We start from the raw sequence: 24,321 nt of genomic DNA, 5'->3' as shown, positions 1-24,321 counted from the left end.
TGTCGGCTGCAAAAGACGACCGGAAAAATGTCGTGTTGTGCTGTGGGATGCCAGAATCGAAAATCTGTAAACAGTGGTCTTAAGTTTTACCGAATACCATCAGCTCACACACCTTTTAATGCAAACCGCAGACGACTTTGGTTACAAGCCCTTGGAAGAGCCGATTGGAACGAGGATCAAATAAAAAATGCCCGGCTCTGCAGTTCACACTTCATATCAGGTAAGTTAACATTACACTAAATCAGACACAGTTTGTCTTGCAACAACAAAATAAAGGTAAATATTGAGTTGAACGCTTATCTTATCTAACAATAGAACATAGAATAAGTTTTAGTCGTACTAGCTAACTTACCTTTAATTTCGTTACATTGTTATAGCAGCGTTGTTATATAGCCTAAAGCAAACTCAAGTTTTCTATAACTAAAGTTAGTTCACTATGGTACTGCCAATCACTAGAATACTCTGTTTTTGAACAGGAGAGGTATCTATGGACTTCAATAGTCCCGACTTTGCCCCTTCTGTCTTTTCTTACTCAGCCCAGTGTAAAATAAAGGAAGGCGATCCTAAATTTGAGAGGTAAATATTGTCACTTTAGCCTTAATTAGTAGCTAACTGGGATCACATTGCATGCATCCAAATGCAGAGAATGTGAAGCCCTGTTAAGGTATGCTAGGCTATGTAATTTACACTTGACTGGTTTTGGTACCTGATAACCTCTTTAATCTACCACGCTACTAAACTGTTTTGGACTGACAGTTTGCTTTCATCTCGGAGTATCAGATTTAAGAGGAAAAGAAAAAAGGAAGAAACCACCCACAGACCACCAGATGATGTACAGCATTCCAAAGAACTTAGTGATGAGGTTGCATCAGAATCAGGAGCTTGCCTGTCCTCAGATAACTGCAGAATTGAGCCTGGTGTTGGTCCTTGCACTGGTAAGAACTTCTAATATCTTAACTAATGTAGGGCCGTCATTATTAGGATGAATCAGGTCCTGTTTATATATTGTTCAATACAACAGAACTGTATTGTGAATTAAGTTGAACATTATTCTGTTCCACCAAGCTCCACCGTGGCCTTTGGTTGGGTGCTTGGCCTCAATGCGCCGCTATGGCCATGAAGTGCAAAACACATTCACTGTGGATTCCTCAAGTTTCCTGAGGTGGTTTCTGGGTAAACGTTTGTGGGCTATACTTCCGGTGAAGTACTTCCGTTGGAGGATAATCACATTGCTGCTGTTGCTGGTTAATATTATGGCTTTAAAAAGCTCGGGGACAACGTGTGCCGTTCGTGGGTGTACTTACAACCGGACAAAACTAAACAATTGGTTGAAATTGGAGTGTTTTGACCACAAGCCAAAAAAGAAAATGGAGTGTACGTGCCCGCAATGGTACAGCTTCCATCCACTGCCCAAAGATGACGACGAGGCTAAAAGAAATTGGCTGGAAAACCTAAACTTAAGACATCCTCCGAAATATTGTTATGTCTGTTCGTTTCATTTTGTGGACAAAGCGCCAACTGAGGAAAACCCTTACCCAACGCTTTATCTGGGTTATGAGAAGCCACCTGAGAAGAAACGCCCAAGAGTCGTCCGGATGGTGGTTGACAGTCAAGCCGCAACAACAACAGGTTGGCTTTCTGGGGGGGCCAGCTCCCGGAAATGAGTCTGCAGGTTGGGATGTCTGTACAGTATACTCACGGTGTTGAATGCATCCTTGATTTTCTGCGCTTAAACATGTCTTAAGTTAGTTTTTAGTTAGGTGTAGTATTTTTGGGGTTAATTACAAAACAGTTTGAGGTAGGCCTACTTGGGGCAGAGATGTAGTTTCTTTCCTCCAAAATCACTAGCCAGTTGCTCTGCTGTTTGTCACGTAGGTAGGCCTATTAGTGTGTAAACGCTCAACTCGGTGAGTGCGTTTACATGCACACTACGCCGATCATAACCCGATAATGGCAATAAACAATTATGCACCTTACTCGGCTTTCTTGCGGGTTTTGGTAACTGCTCATGGCTGCCACTTGTTTTGAAGTCACAGCGCGTTAATAACGAGTTAACTTTGACAGTCCTACTAATTACACATGTAAACGGAGTAATCATACTATTGGCATAAACCGACAATTGCTAGTAATAAGGTTTCTCATGGTCATGTAAACACACTGTAATCTTTGTCGAATGAAATGTTCAATTCTAAATGTTGCTTTGGTGTCCAAACAACCAGTTTGCAGCTCTGTAGACCTTGGCACATCATAGCCACTTGTGTTTAAAAGAATAGAAAATACATTTAATTGGCACCAAATTATGAATATTAACTCACATTATATTGTTTATCTCTTGTAATAATGCAGCTATAGTATATCTTGCCCTTAAACCATCCAGCTTACCTGAAGGTATCCAGCTCTTCCATTTGGACAAATTAGGTACTTTCCATCATCCAATATTTTGAGGTCACCGTTTGGTTGGGTTAGAAGTTCTTCAAGAGACATCTGACTCTTGAAGGGGCACTTGATCTCGAGAAGTTTTGTCCCGTCAAGGATTCCATCTGGACTGGTTGCCAACCAGGGGTGATCAGGATGCACCACAAGGCTTCTGTTGTGCACAGCATGCCCTCTGCTCTCAAGGAATGTGATGACCCTCACTTCATTTTCAGAGCCATATTTTGTGGTTGGGTTCCCGGTGAATTTTTGGGGGTCTGTGGTGTGTCGTTTGGGGACTCGTTTCACTGGGGTGGCAGTTAGACGCAGTCTCCTAGCATCATTCCACACCTGTGATCTACTCCGGGTCTTTGTTTCTATTTCCAATGTAGATATTTGATTGGGGGATAAAGCATTGTAGGATTGGTAAAACACTGAACACTTGCTACATGTTAGACATGTACTATGATCAGTGTGATTCTCAATTTTGGTCTGGCTCAGTGTTGTTCTCTACATCCGTTCTGTAAGCAAGCTGGAAAAGACCATTAGTTTGAAGCTGATAGAGTGGGGCCATCACTGAGGAATTGATGTGAGTTTTGAAATCCTCATGGTTTCTGAAGAGTCGGGGAGATGGTGCGGAATTGATTTGTTCTTGCCTTGTTGGGTGGGGATATGTGTCTTGAGGTCTGTGGCGCCTATTATGAATATGCTTTGCCTTTACCAGACCTACATTCTTCTTTGCACCACTGTAGGTGGTGAATTGTAAGGCCGGAGACGTTTTGTGTTTGTCGCCGGCTTGGGCAACACAATTCAATTCTGGTTAGATGTTCAGGTAGATAATTGACTCGTTAATATCTGACTCAAATTTTTAGAAATGTGCACTAGTGCGTTACCTGCAACCTTGAGCACCAAACAGTTAATGACATGAAACTCTGACATAGGTAAAAATCGTCTGCTTGATCAGAGCATCGACCCGTAAGTATGCGTGTTCACTAATCAGTCGTCTATCACTACTATAATATGTATTTAACCACTGACCTAGTATGTAAACCAATCATGCAGAGACTGCGGTAAATTCTTTCGGAGCATGGAGATCCACTGTAAGTGACTCAGAGGCCTTAAGTTAAAACCTACATCAAAAGTCTATGTGCCATTATATCAACCAGACTAGATCAAAGTTTTCACTGCCGTAGCGTGATAGATACGTTTCAAGGAGAACAAGTAACTAAAAATGCACAATAATAGTTTATTATCAAAATAACAAGATAATCAATACAATGATAATGACATATCATCAAATACAAAACATACCTTCAGAGTAATGGTTAACAAAGGTCTTTACAATGAAGACTAGGCGCCTAACGCACCGGAGCTGTATCGTAAACAGAACTCAGTGATTGGTAAAAACGTATTCCTATATACACCTTAACCTGACTAAAATTGGGACACCGGTCATATGACTGAAAAGTTGTCTAATGCATACAAATTCAAATTGGATCATTAATCAAGGCTGCAGTAGACCAAGTGGTACCCTTGCAAGACAAGGGAATATAAACACATGTTGGTCTGCTGCAGGCACAAACTCTGTAAACCCTGTACATGTTACAGTATTAAAATTATTACTAGAATGTAATACATAAAATAAGAAACAAAATCATATCAAACAGGACATTAAAAGCTGTTTAGAACAATATTTAAAAGAACACAACTTTTAATGATAATTTCAGAGTCTTCCTCTGTCCACCTTGCTCTTCAACTGTTGAAATCACCTCTCCACAGGTGTGTCATTAAGGTGTGATTGTCATTTTAGCATTCATGCAAATCAACGAGTCATGCAATCTCAGACGAGTGTTTGGGTGACCAGTGACGAAGGGGCTGCCAAAACAGCCCTACACCACTATTCAATTTCCTTTACACATCAGTACATGCTGTCCTTGTCTCACCTTGCCTGACTGCATTCTCAACCTACAAGAAGGAATTGTTTCACATTTTGTAATCACATGCTAAACCGACTTCTATGCTTTAAGTAGACTTTCCGTTGTTTACAAACCTGACACTGTTACACATTTTCAAGATCATGTTAATCTCGTTAGCACTATCATTACTAACCTTCCACAGTATTGCTGCTGCATGACTAGGAGCGTCCTGGATCTGCAATACACCAACGGCCTGCTGTCTGTATCACTCCTCTCTGTGATACCAATACCCAGGTCTTATGATGGGTTGTTTTAAGACTCTGACTTGGCTCTGCTTCAGCTTTCAAGTAGACTAGGTCTTCTGTGATCTCTTTTAGCCACACTCGCCCGACTTTCTCGCTGTGTAAATACTGGTAAGCTTCAGAGCTTTTTAGGTTCATCATTGCCTTACCATCGCAAGACAGACTCAACAAAGTACGAAAAGATGCTGCTGTATGTTATCCTAGGTCATTTTTTAAAAACTTAGTCTTCCCATCCAGTTACTGCGGAGGGCAATATAAGCATTTTTCTGATCTACCGAATTGTTGTGGCAAGGGATTTCAGATTTTAAAAGAGACCAGCAAGCCAAAATACAGGACTGAAACAATGAACGGACAATCTTCAGGTGATCTTCAAGTTTATGAAGCTAGCCAGCTGGCTATTTAGCTAAATTAGGTTGGCTCGAAGCATACTTAGCTATCATTCTAACTACTTTGGTCATTTTAACAATGGATAACTTTTGTATTTGCTTTAACAGTGTTTCCGGACCCAACGTTGCACCAGTTCATACCACCAAGAGGCAGGAAGCGCAAGAATAAATCGAAAGAAAGATTTAACTTGTCCTTTTTCCTTGGAGGGAAAAAGCCACAGAAGAAAGTACAGGTGAGCAAATGTCAGTGTGTTCAGTTAAAACAGCTGAGTATGAACAGCTATAATCATATGATGCAGTGGATGCCAAAGTGCTTACTGTTTTTCTTTAAGATAAATGTTGGAGTCATGACAATGCATAACGGGATGTTTACGCCAGTACGTGGGAAAACCGTTGTATTGCCCACACATACGGAAATCACAGGACCACAACTCCTCACGCAAGCTGTGAAACAAATACAGGATTTCAACAAAGACGTGGATGAAGGGCCGTACGTCCTTCTATATCCAGACGGATCACAAGTCATTACTCTCCCAGGGACACAAAAACCTTTTATACTAAAGGAATATAAAGAAGAAATAGGCAAGCCCTATCAACGACTTAACTTTTTTATATGTTATGAAAAAGAATTTAAAGGTCAGTGACAAATTTAGCCAGCACTTACTATTTTTCTATTACACAGCCTATAATCAACACAATTATTTACATACCCACACATTTGGTTTTGCAGATCATGAATACTTCACAGAGAATTCAGAATCTGACAATGAGGTTGTCATTAAAAGAAGGAATTCTGCTGAGTTGGATCATGCTGACACGTTGGTGAGTGTCATCACATGTTAATCATTTAGGTGATGTTTTTCAGAAATATACAGAAAATACAAAACATATATTCAAAAGTTAAATTTGAATATGCATCATGTGATTCCAACCATGGATTCACCACTTTCAGTCATTTGAACCTCAGTATGAAAGCACTCCAAATGTGACAGTGGTTCTTGGGAGTGCAGTTCCAAAGGTAGTCATTTATTATTTGAGCTTACAGGTCTGACAGCAAACATGGTAGAGTGTGCAGTTCCTGGATGTAAACCGGACTCTAACGGTGCGTTCACACTGCAGCGTTGCGATGCGAGCGACAACATGTTTTCCATTCATTTTCTATAGAGCCAGGCAAATTGCTTGCGTGGTGAATTGTGGGTAGCGACACGACGCGATTGAGTTGAGATTTACCATGGTAAACATTTCCAGCTTTCAGTTTTTAAGATGAACGAGAAGCTAATCGCCTGTGTGGCTGCATATCCAGTCCTGAACAATACGTCCCTGTATTTTACAAAGACATTAATAAAAAGATTGATGCTTGGCGCAGGTTTGCCGACGTTGTCGGTGCTCCTGGTGGGCTTTTTGTAAATAAAACGTTTTTACACATGTCAACGTGTGTTTATTAGCTAAACAGTTTTGTATTTTTTATATAGCCTAAGTTGTATTTGGATTGATGTTGCAAGTACATAAACCCAAGTCTGCACACTTGGCCATGAAAACTACAACAGTGACTTTAGAGAACTACATTCTACATTAATCTGTTTGAAATGCCCCCCAGCGAGAGGAACTGTGGGAAGGCGAGCGATGGCAAGCGATTTGCGTCGCTGCAGTGTGAACGCACTGTAAAGCTTTGTGACACTTTAACCCCAAAATCCCACTGTGCTGCTAAAAAGGGCTTACATTTATTTACAGACATCGGCCTCTCAAGCCAACAAACTTGGTTAGACTGCGTATATGCAGTGGTCATTTCAGCAAGGCGTGTTTCCAAAATCATATGCAAAAGTCAATGAGTTTCATAAAGAAATTACGGTTAAAAGTCCCATGGCATTAACATTTTGGATGCTTTTATATAGGCCTTAGTGGTCCCGTAATACTGTATCTGAAGTATTTATTATTATTATTTTCACTTTCCTGAAATTCAGCCTTGGTGCAGAATTACAGCCACTATGAGCCAGTCCCACAATGAGCTTTCCTTAGGATGTGCCATTTCTGTCTGTAGCTTTAAAAGCTAATGAGGATGAGAGAGGCGGGCAAGCTAGATAACCATATACAGTAAAGCAATAAAATGATAAAAGTTAGTTGACTTACTTGTCCTAGGTTTGTAGCTGAGCCAAGGAGAGTTGGTACTGATCCAGACTTTACTTTCAGACGTTCAGCAAGGCCGTATTGGCCCGAGCTGAGGAAACAGTCGGTGAAATGTTTGGCGCAGACATACAAAACTTTGGGAAGCTGTGTTGGTGCATTTCTAGGGAAAATAAAATGAACACACTGGTCCTTCAGAGGCTGGGATGAAGGAACAAAACAAAAAAACGTTGGTGTTCATTTGTACATTCAAACACTGCGCAACTGCCATGCTTCGCTCGTTTGCAATCCATGATGTCTCTTGAGGAAAAAACTATATTGTTCTTGCACGGTCATGGCTCATTTTCTCATGGACTGGCTAAATTCTCTGGGCGGGCAAAGTAGAGAAAGGGAAGGTAACCTTTCCCCGTATGATGACATACAGGGAAAATTCCAGATTGGCCCGTCTGAGATTTCATTTTCTCAAAGGCGGAGCAGGATACCCAGGGCTTGGTTTACACTTATCGCCATTTCTAGCCACTGGGAGACCATAGGCAGGCTAAAACTCACAAAGTGACATTTTCAGGCCTTGGGACCTTTTAAAGTGCGATGCCGTGTTGACTATCCTGAGAACTGCGACAGCGAGCTGAAGTCTGCTCGTTTTTATGCATGTCTTTTACTCGACCAAGACTCAAGGTAAAGCTTTCTGCATGTAGGTCAATATATTTCCTTGTCGACTGAAAGCATTGATTACGTTAGCGTTTACTAGCGGGTCAGCTGTTGTGGGCGGTGCACGTAGCTTGTGATATTTGCATATTTGACTATTTATAGCATCCAGCATTATTCAATAAAAAATAGTAAATATACTTCCAGCCACTTTTCAGTGTCTTTAAGGTCCCATGGCATGAACATTTCACTAAAAAAAAAAAAAAACCATTATGGTCCCCCCGTGGCTAGAAATGGCAATAGATGTAAACCAATCCCTGCGTATCCGGCTCCAATTTTGAGAAAATTAAATCTCAGATGGACCAATCTGGAATCTTCCCTGTATGTCGTCATACGGGAAAAGGTTACCTCCCTTTCTCTGCAATGCCCGCCCAGAGAATTTGGCCCGTCCATGAGAAAATGAGCTAAGGCCGTGCAAGCACGATATTGGTTATTCCTCGAGAGACATCATGGCTGGCAAAAGAGCGAAGCATTGCAGTTGTTCAGTGTTTGGATGTATAGATGAAAACCTCAATCTTTTTCTAGTTCCTTCATCCGATTCTCTGAGGAACCAGTATTTTAATTTCATTTTCTCTGGAAATGTGCCGACACAACTTCCGAAAGTGTTGCATGTCTGCGCCAAACATTTCACTGACGACTGTTTCCTAAACTTGGGCCAATACAGAGCTGGCCTTGCTCAACGTCTGAAAATAAAGTCAGGATCATTACCAACTCTCCTTGGTTCAGCTACAAAACTCCGACAAGTAAGTCAACTAACGCTATATCATTTTGTTGCTTTACTGTATAGCCTAATGGTTACCTAGCTTGTTACCCTTAGAATATGGATGTAGCTCTGCAGCTAACAGCCCAGTTACTGTCGCTAATGTAAAGGTAGATAGCATCAAGTATATTTGTGAACACACACACTGTAACGCGAGTTTGGTACACTTCTTTGTAATTTCGATAACCGTTCTGCTGTTGGTGTTATGGCGTGCACTATATCCGCCTTTCCTCTCATTGAAATGACTGAGCAAAGCATTCTGATTGTGCACATCTGCACACTAACCCCGCCTCTCTCCTCCTCATTAGTATTTAAAGCTACAGACACAGAAATGACACGTCCTAAGGAAAGCTCATTGTGGGACTGTCTCGTTTCGGGAAAGATACTTCAGATACAGTATGAGGGGACCACTAAGCCTTTTTATAAAAGCATCCAAAAAGCAGCATGTCATAGGACCTTTTAAATACTTTTTATGTGGGGAAATTATTGTAAACAAAATATTCCTCATAGTGGAGTTATTTGTACATATACATTCATATATTCCTACATAAATTCTGTACCTAGCATAAACGTCCTTCTTTTAGTACTGTAGTACTACCACTGACAATGTTTGTAGTTGCCCGTTTTATATTCTGTACCATTAATACCATTGATTTGCAGCAAAATTGAGATTTCGATTGTAAGTGCGGGTTTTTCTGGAAGCAACCTGGCAACACGGCTATTATTAAGTCGCGCGCGAGAATCTCGGACTACTTGCAAAGCAGTACATACATCCATTTGCTAACACTAGAGTTCATATAGTTTTTTTGTAAAAATGGCAAAAATGCATTAGTCTCTGCACTATATACAAATATATTTGCACCATTTGATAGGTAACGCTCGACTTATGTAAGATGTCTTTAGAGAAAGTGTCGTGCGGACGTCGTGAATCTTAAGACGGGTCAGCTTTTCAGTTTGTTAGAGCTAGCTATGTTGCTACAGTACTAGTACGCCTCTTTTTCTGTAGCACGAAATTGATTCTTCCAGGTAGCTATACCTTCAGCAGGTTATGATAGAGCCCAAGGGAACGACTCAGTTGGAGGTAATAAGTAAATTCGCCTAAAACTAGATTACGTAACGTTAGCTACTCTTTCCCATGTGTTTACATCTATGTTAGCATGGTACTGCCCCATGTTGCGATTGTTTTGTTTGTTGCAGCCAAACACTGCATGTTGTTTGCGGACTGTTGTCATGTAAGGGATAGTCAGCATGCCTTAGGTGTGATCATAATCATGCAGCATAAGCAAGATGGTAAATGTAATCCAATATTAATTTCCTTAACTCAAGGAAAATACAAACCAGGAAATGGAGGAACACTCTGAGAAAGGTCCATTGAACAAGTTGGACAAAACGGTGAGTTCAGACACATCGAGCCCAGAACTTTCTCAACAGACTGTGCCGAGTCTAGATGCCACAGCAACAGTCAGTGCCATGACAGAATCGGCATTACAAACAGACATTGCTGATCGATCACAGCCTGAAGAAGAAACAGCCAGAACACTATTAGTCCAGGGTGGAGGTGAATCAAGCAGCACAGTCACCCCACAATCTGCAGAAGAAACTGCTACCATGGTTGTTTCGCAGACTTCCAGTGTTTCAGGCAGTGCGGTGGCCTCTCAGGCTGCAGGGGAGGCACCTTTCTCAGCCGCCAGGACACCCCTGGACGCTCCCTCTCCTATGGAGACCCAAGAGGACGCTCTGGATGAGATGGAGGTGAACACCATCAAGGTAGAGGACGAAAATCTGGCTGAGGTGAATGATGAGCAGAAAGAAGATGGAGAGGAGGAGTTGGAGAGGCATGAGAAGATGAATGAAGATATGAAGGGCATGCCAGTAATGAGCTCAGTCATAAAGGGGAGTGTAGATAGCCTCAGTTTTTGCTCTCTGGATATGGGGGTTGACATGATTGGGGGGATGGACACAGGGACTGATGAAATCATGGACCAAGACGAAGAGCAGGAGGATGGTAAAAAGAAGATCATAATGGAAGAAGACAGCAGTGATTCCATGCCCTCAAATGTGAATTCAGGTAAAAACACAAAATGATGTCCTCTACTCTCTTACAATATACAAGACATATTTATAAGACTGGTCACAAAATGAAGTGAAGCTACCTATCCCTCTTTCTCTACATCCAAACTCTGTTAAACCCCTTGTGTGACGTGGATGGTGTTACTGCTACGCTATATAAATGTACTTGTTTTGTCTTGCTTTTTCCTTCTACGGGTAAAGACTGCACCAGCGCTCCGGAGAACAAAGTTAAACTGGGACTAAGCAAACAAATTGAGAAGGCGAGTGATCACAGACTATTGAAAATAGTATGAGTAAACTATACTACTCTTTATTGAAATTGCATGTGAAACTTCCTTTGTCTAAACTGAGCATTTCCTCCCAGGTCAAGGTAAAGGATGAGCCTGTAGACGAGGAGTACAACGAGGCCCTTGTGCCCTACTCCACCTCAGGACAAGTCAAGGATGAACCCGAGACTGCGGAGGTACGGTGTCCTAAACTTAGAAAAGTATAGATAACCAGGCAGGGTTCAAGTTGTCGTTTTATAAACTTACTGTTACCGACTTTAACACATATACTGTACTCTTTGTTGTTACCAGGACAATCTGAAAATCAGTGCCGTCTTCTCAGTGGGAGGGGCCACCTCGCCCAGTGGTGAGTGAATTCAGGAGCATGGTACAATGCGTTGCCCTAGCAACAACTACACTTCAGCCACCAAAACCTTTCCACTTTTATGCCTACTCATAATGTTTTGCTTATTCCCCTCTCTCTATCCCCACTTCACTGTTTTACACTCTCCTTTTTTTTGTATTCCTCAGTGACCATGGCAAGCCCCGTGCTGGTGCCCACTCCCCCCAAGACAACACTTCCCTGTGCCCTGCCCCTGTTCCACCCTTCCACACGCATGGCCTGTGCAGCTTGTAAGATGGCCCTTCTGAAGGGCCAGACAGCCTACCAAAAGAAGGGTTCCTCGTCTCTCTTTTGCTCCACTGCCTGCCTCACCAGACCCTTCCCTGCTTCCCAGATCTTGCCCCCTGACAAGACCATCTGCCACTACTGCTTCAAGTGAGTCCTGGAGAAGGGGGGAAAGACTTCAGCTTTTAGCTCAAGAATGAAGATAATTATTTTCCACCTAAAGCGTTTGTTTGTCCAAGTTCACACAGTTGTTGATTACAACACACTTTAAAAATGTCTTCTTTGTTATAGAATGTATTGCCTGTTTACCAGTTTTGTTGCTTATGACTGTCTTGTTTTTGTCCCATTTTGTCAGCCATATAACCTGTCTGAGGACTATGATCAAGGCTCCTGTGGACACGGCAGGAACGAGGAAGGCCTTCTGCAGTGACGCCTGCCTCTCCTACTTTGACTTTAAGAGGAAAGCTGCCGGACTAACCCTCTCCTCCTCCTCCACCCCAACTCTCACCACTACCGTTGCAAAAATAGTTGAGAAGTGCAGCTATTGTAAAATCCCCCGCATTGTAAGTTGAGATATGTCTCCCTCTTTTGCCTCACTTTTCAATAAGACCCAAAGACACTTGTAATGGGAACCCTCTGCTCTTTGCCCACACATACAGACGCAACACGAAGTGACAGTCCAGGGTGTTGTATACAAGCTGTGTGGGGACAGCTGTTTCAAGAGTTTCCGCACCTCCAAACAGCTGTCCATGACCACCTGTATGAACTGTGGAGCCTACTGCCAGGACAAGAGCCCTCAGATGAAGGTGGACAAGATCATCAATAGCTTCTGCAAGGCTGCCTGCAAGGCCACATACAAACAGGTAACCACACAGTGCCTCTTGTAATCTACAGAGAAACGGGAGACTGCCAGCACAGAGGTTAACTGGTAGAGCTAATATATGGTTTGCAAGCTAAAGTCTGAAATAATATTCTTGTAGTCTTAAACTTTAGGCTTCTAGAAATATCTACCTGTTACCATATCTCTTATCTGTGTGTATCTTGCAGAATTGCAAGACCCCTACCCCTTGCACCATGTGTCACGTGTCCAAGCCGCTGTCAGACATGGCGGAGTCCACTGACCTGGAGGGCAAGACAGACGTCTTCTGCAACAGCAGCTGTCTGACCGCACACAAGATCAAGAGTGTCAGCTCCTCTGGTATATCTGACTGACTATACACACGCACACACACGCACACACAGTACCTGGCCAGGATGAGGTGAGTGCTTGGACTGGGCCCCCAGGCGCTGCTGAGGCGTCTGGCCACTTCTCCGGCCTACCCTGGGAGGTAAGACAGGGAAAAGGGCAGAGAAGGAATTTTTCAGATGGATGCCTCTTGCATGTGTGTGTGCGCGCTCCATGGCTCCCTGCACTTGTGTGTATCACAAAATTGAAGTTCCATAAACGATTGTTTTTCTTTGTCAACCCTCTTATTTCCTTCCTAGGTGGGCTGGCGGAGTGCGACTACTGCAAACAGAAGGCAGTGCCAACCTTCCACCTGGCCATGTCTGACTCCTCCATCAGGAACTTCTGCACCCTGACCTGCGTCCTCACTTTCCAGGTATGCTGGAACACACTCGCACACTAAAATACACACTTCTTTACACTTTATGCTGTGATCAAATGGTTTCCTCTGATCTCTTAGGAGCAGTTCAACAAGAGCAATGAGCAGAGCTCGGTGAATGTGGTACAAAAGCCCACCCCACCTCCTGCACCCCCTGTCCAATCACAGACCAGCCAGACGGCGCCCGCCACACCACAGGGACCTGTCAAGCTAACGTGCTTCCAGTGTGACCGCTTGGTCACTACTAAGCCTGAGATCCTTCAAATCAAGGTTTTTCTTCTTTGTTTCTGTACTCATTAAGTTTGGGACATGCACAGACAAACATTTATTTTATGGCTAAAACTAACCAAGGAATAGACATGAATATCAAGTTCTCGCAAGTGACAGCAATGATTGATGACAACACGTGTGAAGTTTTTAGTCCAAATCATAATGGCACGCAAGCTCTCTCTGTGGAGAACTTGAGCTGTTAAATAGGGCCAAAGTGCACATCCATAAATTCAATTGTGTGTTTGTTCTTTTCAGGATAAGTTTATGTTCCTATGCAGCCCTGCGTGTTCTGAGGAGTGCAAGAAGACCAACGTTGTGATGGACCGCTGTGTGTACTGCAAGATTGAGAAGGTTGTTTATCAAGTCAGGAGGATCAACTCCAAGGACTGTTCCTTCTGCAGTGAAGGTAAGTTAGAAAACACTAGGGCTGTCCCCGATTAAGATTTTCTTTGGTCGACCAACACTCAACTGAACACTTCTGAAAATCGACTTATCTAAATTTGAAACTTTTTTTTTCTTTTTTTTTCCTGAAAGAATCTGCAAGAAATGCATACGTAAGAGGGGTTATTGACAACTAGACAAACATATAAACCGTTGTTGGCAGAGTGCATTCCACATGATTTGAATAATCCGGGACATTGATGAAATGCTTCCATACTACAGATTTCTTTGCCATTTGGCATTTTTAATTAAGGATTAATAACACCAACTGTAGACAAAGTATGGTAGAGTTTAGTCTAACGGCTACAGTTGTGCTCATGTGCAAAAACAATACGCAGAATAACGAAAGGGAAAACCGTAAGGCCTTTTTATTTATTATTATATATGGTTAGAGTTGCTTTATTTGTCTTAAATAATATAATCTACAATTTCTGTAGAACATTTCTTTAATTCAGCAACGGTGACACGAGCAGGAATCAGATCTCACACTTCCATACGGCTGCTCGACTAAAAAAAAATCTTAGCCGGCCAAGAGCATCGCCCCAACAATCGACTTGTCGACTGAGTGGGGAAATCCCTACGAAACATGAACGAATATGTTAAATACGGCTTTTTAGTTGCAACTGTCGATTCCTTCAGATGTTATCAGGAGACATAGGAATTGGCTTTCTCTCATTCACTCAAGCATTCCTCCTCCTACCCCAGGCTGTAAGCTGCTGTATAACCTGGACCTGGAAAAGCTTCGGGGGCAGTACTGCCATGTGTGCTCCTTCTGTGCCTCCACCTCCCAGAAACTGGTTAAAGGACAGTTTGGAGGCAAGAACGAGAACTTCTGCTCTGATTCGTGCAGGTCCAAGTTCACCATGCTCTTCTGCCAAGTGAGAAGTTGTCCAGCCTGACAAACACACACACACACACACACACACACAAACACTCTTTTACTCTTCTCTTGGTTATCATCACACACATACAGCCCCTAACTGGCATTCCTGTCTCTGACCTCCAGGTGGCAAAGTGTGACCAGTGCAGGCGCCAGGGGAAGCTGACGGAGACACTGCAAATGCTGGGCGAGGTCAAACACTTCTGTGACGTCCAATGTGTTCTGCAGTTCTGCTTCCAGATGAACCTTAGCCAGAACCAAACCAGAGGTAAGGGTCAAACGCAGCAAGAGCCCACAGTGTTCTTGTCTCATTTAGTCTCATTTTTTGGATAAGATTTGAGCTGTTGTTGTTAGAACACCGAAGACGGTTTTCTGTAATCTTTTACTCCTCTCCTCTTCCTTGTTTCATTTCTCTCCTCTTCTTCCTTTAACTCTCCCCTCTTCTTCTTCCTCATTCTTTCACTCATCTCTCTTACTTCTCCTTGCACTCCTCTCCTCTTCCTGTTCTATACTCCTCTCCTCCTTCTCCTCTTCTATACTCCTCCCTCCCTTCTCTCTTTTCATCATGTTCCTCCAGTGCCTGTCTCCATTGCTCCAATAGTAGGCACCACAGTGGCTAGCAGGTCCACTCCCATCATCGCTAATGTGGTTTCGCTCGCTAGCGCACCCACGAAGCAGCCCATAACCACAGCCAGCATTGCCCTACAAGGTACCTATGCCCAAAATACCAACAGAACCACTGATTCCTCGCATTGTAACATAGCTGACTCAACTGTCAGCTTCCTATTGATGATTTCATACTTCTCTCTACAGGAGCTGTTCCTGGTTCTTTCATGAAGATCGTAGGAAATGTAAGCTCGAGGCGACAATACCTTAAAGTTGAGCTTTTCCAATCGTCTGTTAGATTTTATCCTTAGTTTTTGCAATTAATACAAGTTTTAAACCACAGATTTTTGGGGGGGAAATAAAGGAATGTATTGTGACCCAAAAATCCCTTCAGTTTCCTTCAAGTAACTTTGTGGTTTGTGTAGGCCAGCACCCAGACAGACATGGCTCGTGCCCCCCCTGCCCCACCCCCCAGGATTCTGAAGAACAAGGCTCTGCTCTGCAAGCCCATGGTCCAGAACAAGGAAATTATGTGTAAACCCCAAATGGTCAACTCTGAGTCCCAGACAGGTGACATATGCATGCACACATACCCCCTTTCTAACTTGGACCTTAGTTTTGGGTTTATGGTAGTGCTGGTTTGCAGTTGATTAAACACACAAACCTTCTTTGAACCAATTTGCTTTTCCACGGGCTGGAGAGACACGTCATCATGTTACTGTGTGTATACGGCTCCACAGATGAGAGGTTCCCCAAGGTGATTGTGCTGCCTATCCCAGTGCCAGTGTACGTGCCCATCCCTATGAACCTCTATGCCCAGTACGCCCCCAATCCTGTGGGATTCCCTATACCGGTAAGCCCCTCCCTCATCTCTGTCACTCAACACCTCACAAACACACTCAACACCTCACAAAGTGTGAAACGGGGAGGGATTTGTTGGGAGCATGACAGCACAGTTACCAGGAAACCAAAATGCTTACGGTGGACATTTATTTAAACACAACAACGACCCAGTGGAAAAAGGGAACTGGCGGAACCAAGAAACACAAATTCACACTAACACTAAATTAACCTACTTACTCCAAATAATTCTCACAAAAAGTAGTGACACTGTTCTTTCTCACTGTTCCTAACACATACGGGAGAAAAATAAAGACAAACCACGACATACAACAACACGGACATATAAATATATATCAGCTATTCGTAAACATTTATCTTTAACAGATACTCCCTTGTCCTTACAATGACTTGGAGAGTTTGTGTGCCTAATTGTCATTTCGAGATATTGGGCACGCTATTTCTTCTCTCTTTTTTGGAAAAGGCACAGTTGTATCTTATCTAAACACACAAGTACTCATGTATACAGTTTGTCCTTCAGGAATGGAACGACTTGACTTTAGCTTAGCTCCGCTACACCCTTCCTCCCTTTTTAGGTGCCCGTGCCCATGTTCCTGCCGGTCACCCTTGACAACGCGGAGAGCATCGTGAAGACCATCCTGGAGATCAAGGAGAAGATCCCCTCCAACCCGTTTGAGGCCGACATCCTCCTGATGGCTGAGATGGTGGCTGAGGACGGAGAGGAGGACAGGCCGGGGCCGCGGCCGGGGCAAGGTCAGACCCCTGCGCCCATACAAGATGGTGAAGAGTCTTTCCCCTTTGACTAGTTTAGCCTCAATCTCCTCTCCCTCTTGTTGGACCCCCCCAACCCCACATCTCAAAGTGTTCTTGGGCTTTGTTGTTGACCAGACCGGGTGAGTAACTACAGTGAGGACCTGGACACCGACGATATCGCCACTTTCCTCAACAACTGGCAGGATGAGTGTGGCCCCAGCGGGCCCCCCTCCAATCTGCCCTTTGCCAGAGAGACGCTTCCATCAAGAGTGGACATCCCTGTCGGCCAACCAGATCCCCCAGCCCAACCACCTGTCCTGGACATCGAATCTGACTTCCCCATTGGTGAGAGAATGGAGTTATCTTAGTCCCCAGGGCTACATGGGACATTTCCTAAAGTAATTTATATAATAATGATAGTAAAAAGAATAACAAATGGTAAAGGTTTCTGTTTTAATTTGTGTGTATTTTGTTGTTGACAGAAACCCTGGAGTTGATGGCCCACTGGAGGCAGCAGGCCCAGCGGCCCCCCAGCCCTCCAGCCCCCCGCTCCCCACCACGTCAAAGGCCCCGCAGGAAAGTTCAACAGAAGAAAAAGGTACATTTGTATCGATCTCTCCTTAACTTTTGTCATACAAAGCAAAAGTAACTGCACGTGACAAAAGAAAAGTGTTGTGAAAAAGTACTTGAGTACCTTAACTGAGGCGTCGACATGTTGACTGTCCGTTTACATGTACTGGTGGTATTTTAGGGTGTGGCACATTTATGGGTTCAAACAACATAGTAACATTTGAGAATTTAGTTTGACTGTGTACTGCATCACTTATGTCTGTTGATTGCAGACTTCCTCTTTGTTTTTTTGGGGCAACTAGATGTGAACAGCTTTAACCACAGTCTTGTCAACAAAACACTTAGTGTGTCACTAACCAAAAGAAGTTCACTTCTATTTCTCCCAGAAGGGTCATGAAACACAGGCGTCCGCGGCATCACTGAGCGGGGTGCAGGAGGAGGTGGGGGTCACGGAGCCCCCCAAGCTGCAGATTATGTATGGGGTGGACGCCTGGAAGAGATGGGTGCAATGGAGGAACTCCAGGCCAGACGTGGAGCCCGCCCCTCGGTTTGGCTGTGAGTCTGAAATACTTCTGGACACACTCCCCAACTTCTGCATACACTCTCACACTCACTGTCTCTTGGTATAGTTGCGTAGTCACGACACTAACCTCAGGGTCCAACATCTCCAACATCGCTGCAGTCAGCCCGCCCAACTGCCCTTTACTTCCCCATCACTGTTCTGTCCTTATATGGATTAGAGCGTGCCTGGTCCTATTGAGACCGTAGCCTAACCATTGTGTTTGTTCTGGTGCCAGCTCGGCCCATGGTCCTGAAGGAGGACGTGCTCAAGTGCACCACGGCCGAACTGGGCTTCGGCCTCTGTCGCTTCATCAGTGAGGTGCAGCGCCCCAATGGTCAGCGCTACTCCCCAGACAGCCTGTTCTACCTGTGCCTGTGTCTGCAGCAGGTAAGACTTCACAGCACACAGCCATGCTGCTTTGTCGTTGCGGTCGCCGGGTGATAACCCGCCCCCTCTCTCTCTCCACAGCACCTGTTTGAAAATTCCCGCATGGAGAACATCTTCACCGATCTGTTCTACAGCAAGTTCACCATGGAGATCACAAAGCTGCTGAAGGACTTTGAACCCACCATCACAGACAGTGGTAAACACACACATAAACGCACACTTAAACACACTATCAACATGTCTTTTGTGGAAGAGTGCTTAACCCCACCCCACCCCCACACAGGCTACGTCCACTCTAGGGTGGAGGAGGAGTACCTGTGGGGCTGTAAGCAGCTGGGGGCCTACTCCCCCATCGTGCTGCTCAACACCCTCCTCTTCTTCTGCACCAAGTACTTCCACTTCCGCACGCCTGCCCAGCATCACCAGCTCTCCTTTGGCCACGTCATGCGCTGCACGCGCTCCAGCTTCGATGGCTCTAAAACCAACTTCTTGCGTTTCTATCCGCCCCTCTCCTTCAAGGATCCGCCTGCTGGTATGAACACTACCTTTTCATTTTGTCATGATTTCCTTTGTGTGCAGCGCAATACTTGTTAAGCGATGGAAACTCATTAAACAGGACACACACAATGTTTATTTTTGTTTCCATTTTATGGTGTCCTACCCTTTTACATATCCCCATATACTGGAGAACACATTAAGGGTGAATGATCGATATGAATGTTCCAGAAGCAGAAGGAGTGACAGCAAAGAGGAAGAGGGAGGAGCAGGAGAAGATGCTGGAGATGGTCGAGAACAATGACAACCCTCTCCGCTGTCCTGTACGACTCTACGACTTCTACCTGTCAAAGTGGTGAGTGATGCAGGCACTCAAGCACTCTCACTCACTCACTTTATTTTACCACACAAAGCCTTCCTTAGTTGTCGTAGTAACCACATCAACATCAGTGTCAGCGTCTCTTCTCCCTCCAGTTCAGAGTCAGTAAAACAGAGGACCAACGTGTTCTACCTCCACCCAGAACGCTCTTGCGTTCCCAACAGCCCCCTGTGGTTCTCCTCGACGCCCCTCGACGACACCACCATGGAAACCATGCTCACGCGCATCCTCACAGTCCGAGAGATGCATCTGAGGCCGGAGGAGGGAGGAGAGGGAGACAAGATGGAGGACGAGGCGTCCTCCCCTCCAGCTTTGGGGGGCGATGATGATGAAGACTCAGACTGAGCACTGTGATGTGAGAGGACAGCAGGACTGACCAGCTGCTCTCCCACTCACACATCTTGTTTACATGCAAATACACACAAATACTGTCCATGCTGTTCAGGTAGGACTGGATGGTCGACCGCCGGGATCCACATGTCAAGGTTTTGAGGTTTTGAAGCAGAGGGGTGTATGTGTGTCTACCACCCAGTATGACGCTGCTGCGTAGCTAGGATATGGAGAGAGAGTCTTCAGCTCTCGATTTCCATGCTGCAATTGGAGGATCAGAGTGGTTTTGTCAGGCCCATGGAAATAACACTAGTCTGAAGAACTAACCATCAAATATGATTCAAAGGAATTGTCATAATGCTCAGATATGAAGGTTCAAAATCTTAAAGTGATGCACTTCATGTGATAGGAGCTGTAGTTTATGTTTGGTCATTATCCAAGATGGTATATTGGCTGTACTTTGTAACATAACAACTGAATCCCTGACGTTTGACATGTATGCCCATATTAGGACAGTCATCTGACATTGTTAGACGTGGGAATGCAAGTGTGTATTCCTTGACATGATGTCAACACTTTGATAGTTTTATTATCAATGAGGAAAGTGAGACATTTCTCTCTAAGCTTGAGGCCATACCCGTGCTGTATGATTTATAAGTAGTTTGTTTCGACTGATACAGGAACCGGTGTCTTTTATAATGGTCTCAACTCATAGAAGGCTCTGGGTTGTGTTCGGTTGAAAACTTTATTATTACTCTTTTTTTATATATATATATAAATGCCAAAACAGATTGGTACATTTTGATGTTTAATTGAATCAATAAATGTTGGCATTGTCTCCAAAGCTTCTGTCACAGTATATGTACACCATCACAATAACATGTTTATGCATGCTAACATTTCTTTTGCACAAGGGTATTTAGATGCTCATTTAATTACTAACGTAACAAAATAAACAAACTGCTACTTGAAATATTAGACTATTAGGTTTTACTGCATATTGTTCTATTTGATTCACATATTCTCCTTTGAAGTGCTGAACAACATTTATCAAGCCAACATTTGCTGATGGGTTTAAGTTCCCCCATTCTAACACAGTCTTCACCATCAGTTTGTTCATGATCATTTCCATTCCAGTTATCAGGCTCTCCTTTTAACCAGAAACTGCGTAAGAATAGAAGACAGTTGGTTATAATTAACACATCCATAAGTACCACTGTGTATCAAGGTGAATTTTTCACATTTATAGTACATCACACCTGCACTGTAAAAGTAAAATAAACATTTTAAGACTCCATGAGATTGACCAAACCTTTTATGTGTATCGAGTTTTGAATTGTCCACCCATAACCAAGTTCCCTCCTCCTTCAGGTCAGGCAGCCCAATCCAGAACTTGTCTTCTTGTTTGTCAGTTGTTAATTTTCCACCAAGTTCCTTTGTCAAGAAATTCTAAATACAATGTCATTGTTAATTATGCTTTGTATTGTATCACCCATGTGCAGAAGATTTTCTAAATCATTTAAATTTGTGTTCTTGGTTTTGTGCAATTCTACTGAAAGTTGTGCACCAAGTCACATGGACCTGTGAGTTGATTTAATCACAGTCCATCCACAATCCATCATCATAGTGAGTCAATAGAAACATACCTGCTCCTCTTCAGTCTCAATGATGACCAGGTGACCTCCGATGGAGATGCAGGCATCTCTACTCTCTGTCCAGTTCTTCATATCAGAGGAGAAGTAGTAGCACTTTTCTCTAAAGTTCTTCCAGTCAGGGGGATCATATTGGGGATCCTTTTTGCAGTCTGCACACAGAATTTTGAAGTGACATTCATGGGCTGAGAATTATGGGACAACTTCATATCCCGTGAGTGTTTTGAGGGAAACATCCTGCATGAGATCTCACATCAGTTGGATGTGGTTTTTCCTTCAGCTTCAACTGATATACTTCAAATAGTTTCCCCCTTTTCATGTTGATAAGTTAACATCACTGTTTAATGCATTATAACACAGTAACATTCAGAAAACTCACAAGAATTAACTGGTGAAAAGGCAACACGCATAGACTGTTCTGACCTGTGTGATTCCTCTCTGTATGGGTTTTGTTCATATTTGAAAGATGTTTGGTTTGTAGATCTTCACTCTTCATTGTTGTAACTACTTAATAAAAATCCATATTAGTTAGTATTTAAAATAGGCTAAGTGTAATCAGAAAACTCACTTTAGGTCAGGAACAATATATTTTGTAATTTAATGGTCTGTCAAGAGAACCATGTTAATGTATTAATTTAGAAGACACTTTTATCTACAGCAATGTACAGCTCAAACCACTGAGCTATATCCTCCATATGTTCTGGTCATGCATGTAAAGCATATTACAGTGAAACTCATTCTGAAAACTGCTTTTGTGCCGGTATAAGAAAGTTCTCTTTGTTACGGCCACGGCCTGGTCCCTGTCCCTTTTACACTCCCTGCTGGTTCACCTGTATCATCCTGCCTAGACCCTACACACCTGCCGCCCATTACCTCATCATCCTGCATACTTCAACCCGGCTTTCCAACCACTCCTCGTCAGATCGTTGTCACAGCTACAGTGGTAGTATGCGCTTTTGACCCTCAAGCATTGCTTCATTCACTTGCCTTTTGTAAACCTGTTTTCTTTGTGCCCAGGATCATCATCTGACAAACCCAGTCCCTGTCTGCCTGCCGACCCGCTGATTCATCAAACAAAGACCACAACTCAGGACTACACCCAATAAAACACCTAATTGTATCTGTGCTGCGTTTGGGTCCACTCTGTACCACACCGTAACACTCCTCTATTACATTTTTTAGGGTAGTTCTGCTTTATTGGGATGTGAAGTTTAAGAATAACAAGAAATGAAAAGGGAGTGAAAGGGGAGGACATGCAGGAAAGGGCCTGGACCAGATTCAGACACAGACCCCTGAGGAAAACCCTCAAGCGGTGGTATACACACTCAAACGTGAGCCACTGTTTAAGCCCCTCCCCCCATCAGAATTGGGCAACATTCTAGACATTGTTTATGTTTATGTGTGTGTCTAACTTGCTTTCAATCAGTTCTTTGGGGATGGATTACCACCTGGTCAGAAGGCCTCCATCATCTAAACATTTAGCCTTCCTGCAGTGAGGGAGGGCTTCAGGAATGCCATGTCTCTATATCTATACTTATACTGTATCTATTTCCTGTGCTTCTATAATCTTTGAAATTGATGAAACAGTTCCAGTTCCACTCACAGAGAACCACAAGAGTGATGACGGCACCTATCAGAAGAACACCAAGAACCACCAGAGCCACTCTTACTGGGTTGCGACCTCCTTGGATGACCTTTGACCCCACCTGCTGCTGGGAGGCAGCGTTACCAGCTGAGGAACACAGTATGTTTGATTATTTATATTTTGTATAAAATCTATTAAACATAACTGTCTCATAGAGTAATGTTTACAAATTATTGTACACCACAATCAACTAAGAATGCCTTATTCACTCATTTTGTCAAAAAGAAAATGGCTCCTGGGAAGCCCTGCACAGCAGTGGGCCCTGCTGGTCCACATTCATCATTTTCTGATCATTTTGTCCCTATATTCTTTCAGGAGTATAATATACCTGAGATTTGTCATACATAATATGATCAAGATGTATGGGCCTATCATGGAAATTTGAATATGAATACAAATGTATTTGTGAGTTAAAATGTGTTTTGTCCGCCCGTTTTTTTTAAGGTAAATAATTTTCCAATAGCTTAGTCAGTCAGTCTGTCAGTCACCTGACTGATGGCTTCCATCAGCAAACTTGGCTCTTGTCCATATATGTACTTACACACATGCACTCACAAATACACTCTCACATATACAAATGCACATTAACCTTTGGGGGAGTTCTCAGGTTACTCACCATTGGTGGCCTGGTTTTGATTATCTCTGTTGAAATTGATCTCGGCGTATGTGGTGTCCTTACAAGTGGAAGATGTATCTCCAATACAAAAGCAACTGTGATAAGTCAATGAAAAACTGAAGCATTCCATCTTATCTATGCATGTTCCAAGATGGTTAGTTAAAGGAATTGGTAGATTTCTGACATCATGTGATATTTATCTGATGTGGTCTTAACCAGACACCAGGTACATCCATTGGAACAGACAGTAAATAAAAGTAGGCTTCCCATTTCAGCCTAGCCTTAACATTGTGTATGGGTTTTGCAGTTCACTGTATGCAATGTAGATATTGCTCTTTGTATGTTGTGTAGGCATGTCAAAGATATTTAAGCATTAAGCCCCAAGAGGCCGTGGTTTATATTTAAACTAGAATTAATCAACAATTGATTTGAACAATTTACAATGACCACATAATGTCGCATGTGTGTTCAAATAAAATGCGATGTTTGGAGCTTACCATCATCTTCTCTCTTAGCTTTTTCTTTTTTTTGGAAATTAACATCAGCATATAATACCTCAGACATGGTTTGCTCGGTTGGTCGAATGTCCGAAGTAACTACACGTTTTGAACAAATAAAAAGGGGAAGTGTTTACAAGTGTTATAAACGTCCTCATTTGAACGAACTCATTTGAACTCATTTGAACCACCGAAACCCTTTATACA

General features: G+C 43.2%; 2 protein-coding genes across 12 annotated transcripts; one reads left to right on the top strand and one right to left on the bottom strand.

The window, feature by feature from the left end:
- Positions 1-20: 20 nt before the first annotated feature.
- zmym4.1 (zinc finger MYM-type containing 4, tandem duplicate 1) lies at positions 21-20,542 on the top strand. 11 transcript variants are annotated; one of them, XM_084696243.1, is made up of 32 exons: positions 21-220; positions 477-576; positions 781-935; positions 5,125-5,249; positions 5,349-5,652; positions 5,747-5,838; positions 9,929-10,670; positions 10,874-10,932; positions 11,037-11,135; positions 11,251-11,305; positions 11,470-11,716; positions 11,922-12,129; positions 12,226-12,429; positions 12,614-12,764; positions 13,052-13,167; positions 13,252-13,440; positions 13,696-13,846; positions 14,587-14,759; positions 14,888-15,029; positions 15,339-15,470; positions 15,575-15,612; positions 15,793-15,937; positions 16,108-16,220; positions 16,804-17,008; positions 17,117-17,326; positions 17,464-17,579; positions 17,938-18,106; positions 18,349-18,500; positions 18,582-18,696; positions 18,784-19,032; positions 19,227-19,350; positions 19,470-20,542. In XM_084696243.1, the coding sequence occupies exons 1-32, from the start codon at positions 28-30 to the stop codon at positions 19,717-19,719; spliced, it is 5,523 nt and encodes a 1,840-aa protein (XP_084552369.1). In that variant the 5' UTR covers positions 21-27; the 3' UTR covers positions 19,720-20,542. The 11 variants fall into 11 exon arrangements, with proteins under 11 accessions (XP_084552369.1, XP_084552368.1, XP_084552371.1 ...); XM_084696242.1 differs by having other exon boundaries at positions 775-935; XM_084696245.1 differs by lacking the exons at positions 21-220; positions 477-576 and adding an exon at positions 4,923-4,992 and having other exon boundaries at positions 824-935.
- illr4 (immune-related, lectin-like receptor 4) lies at positions 20,496-24,290 on the bottom strand. Its single transcript, XM_084696250.1, has 6 exons — positions 24,115-24,290; positions 23,618-23,695; positions 22,960-23,088; positions 21,351-21,508; positions 21,017-21,153; positions 20,496-20,868 (listed from the first exon to the last, which is right to left on the bottom strand). The coding sequence occupies exons 1-6, from the start codon at positions 24,179-24,181 to the stop codon at positions 20,688-20,690; spliced, it is 750 nt and encodes a 249-aa protein (XP_084552376.1). The 5' UTR covers positions 24,182-24,290; the 3' UTR covers positions 20,496-20,687.
- Positions 24,291-24,321: the final 31 nt, after the last annotated feature.

Source organism: Hypomesus nipponensis, chromosome 4 (genome assembly GCF_054491055.1).
Source record: "Hypomesus nipponensis isolate SF chromosome 4, ASM5449105v1, whole genome shotgun sequence".
In the NCBI taxonomy this organism is placed as follows: Eukaryota; Metazoa; Chordata; class Actinopteri; order Osmeriformes; family Osmeridae; genus Hypomesus; species Hypomesus nipponensis.
The sequence above is the reverse complement of the archived record's forward strand: the minus strand, read 5'-3'. Positions and strand labels throughout refer to the sequence as shown.

Coding starts and splice junctions, on each gene's coding strand:
- illr4 (XM_084696250.1), bottom strand. CDS start 24,181: ATGTCTGAGGTATTATATGCTGATGTTAATTTCCAAAAAAAAGAAAAA. Junction 21,154..21,350: donor TTGAGACTGAAGAGGAGCAG/GTATGTTTCTAT, acceptor CATTGTATTTAG/AATTTCTTGACAAAGGAACT. Junction 20,869..21,016: donor AAACTCGATACACATAAAAG/GTTTGGTCAATC, acceptor ATTCTTACGCAG/TTTCTGGTTAAAAGGAGAGC.
- zmym4.1 (XM_084696242.1), top strand. CDS start 28: ATGTCGTGTTGTGCTGTGGGATGCCAGAATCGAAAATCTGTAAACAGT. Junction 13,847..14,586: donor CTGTTCCTTCTGCAGTGAAG/GTAAGTTAGAAA, acceptor CTCCTACCCCAG/GCTGTAAGCTGCTGTATAAC. Junction 15,030..15,338: donor TAGCCAGAACCAAACCAGAG/GTAAGGGTCAAA, acceptor ATGTTCCTCCAG/TGCCTGTCTCCATTGCTCCA.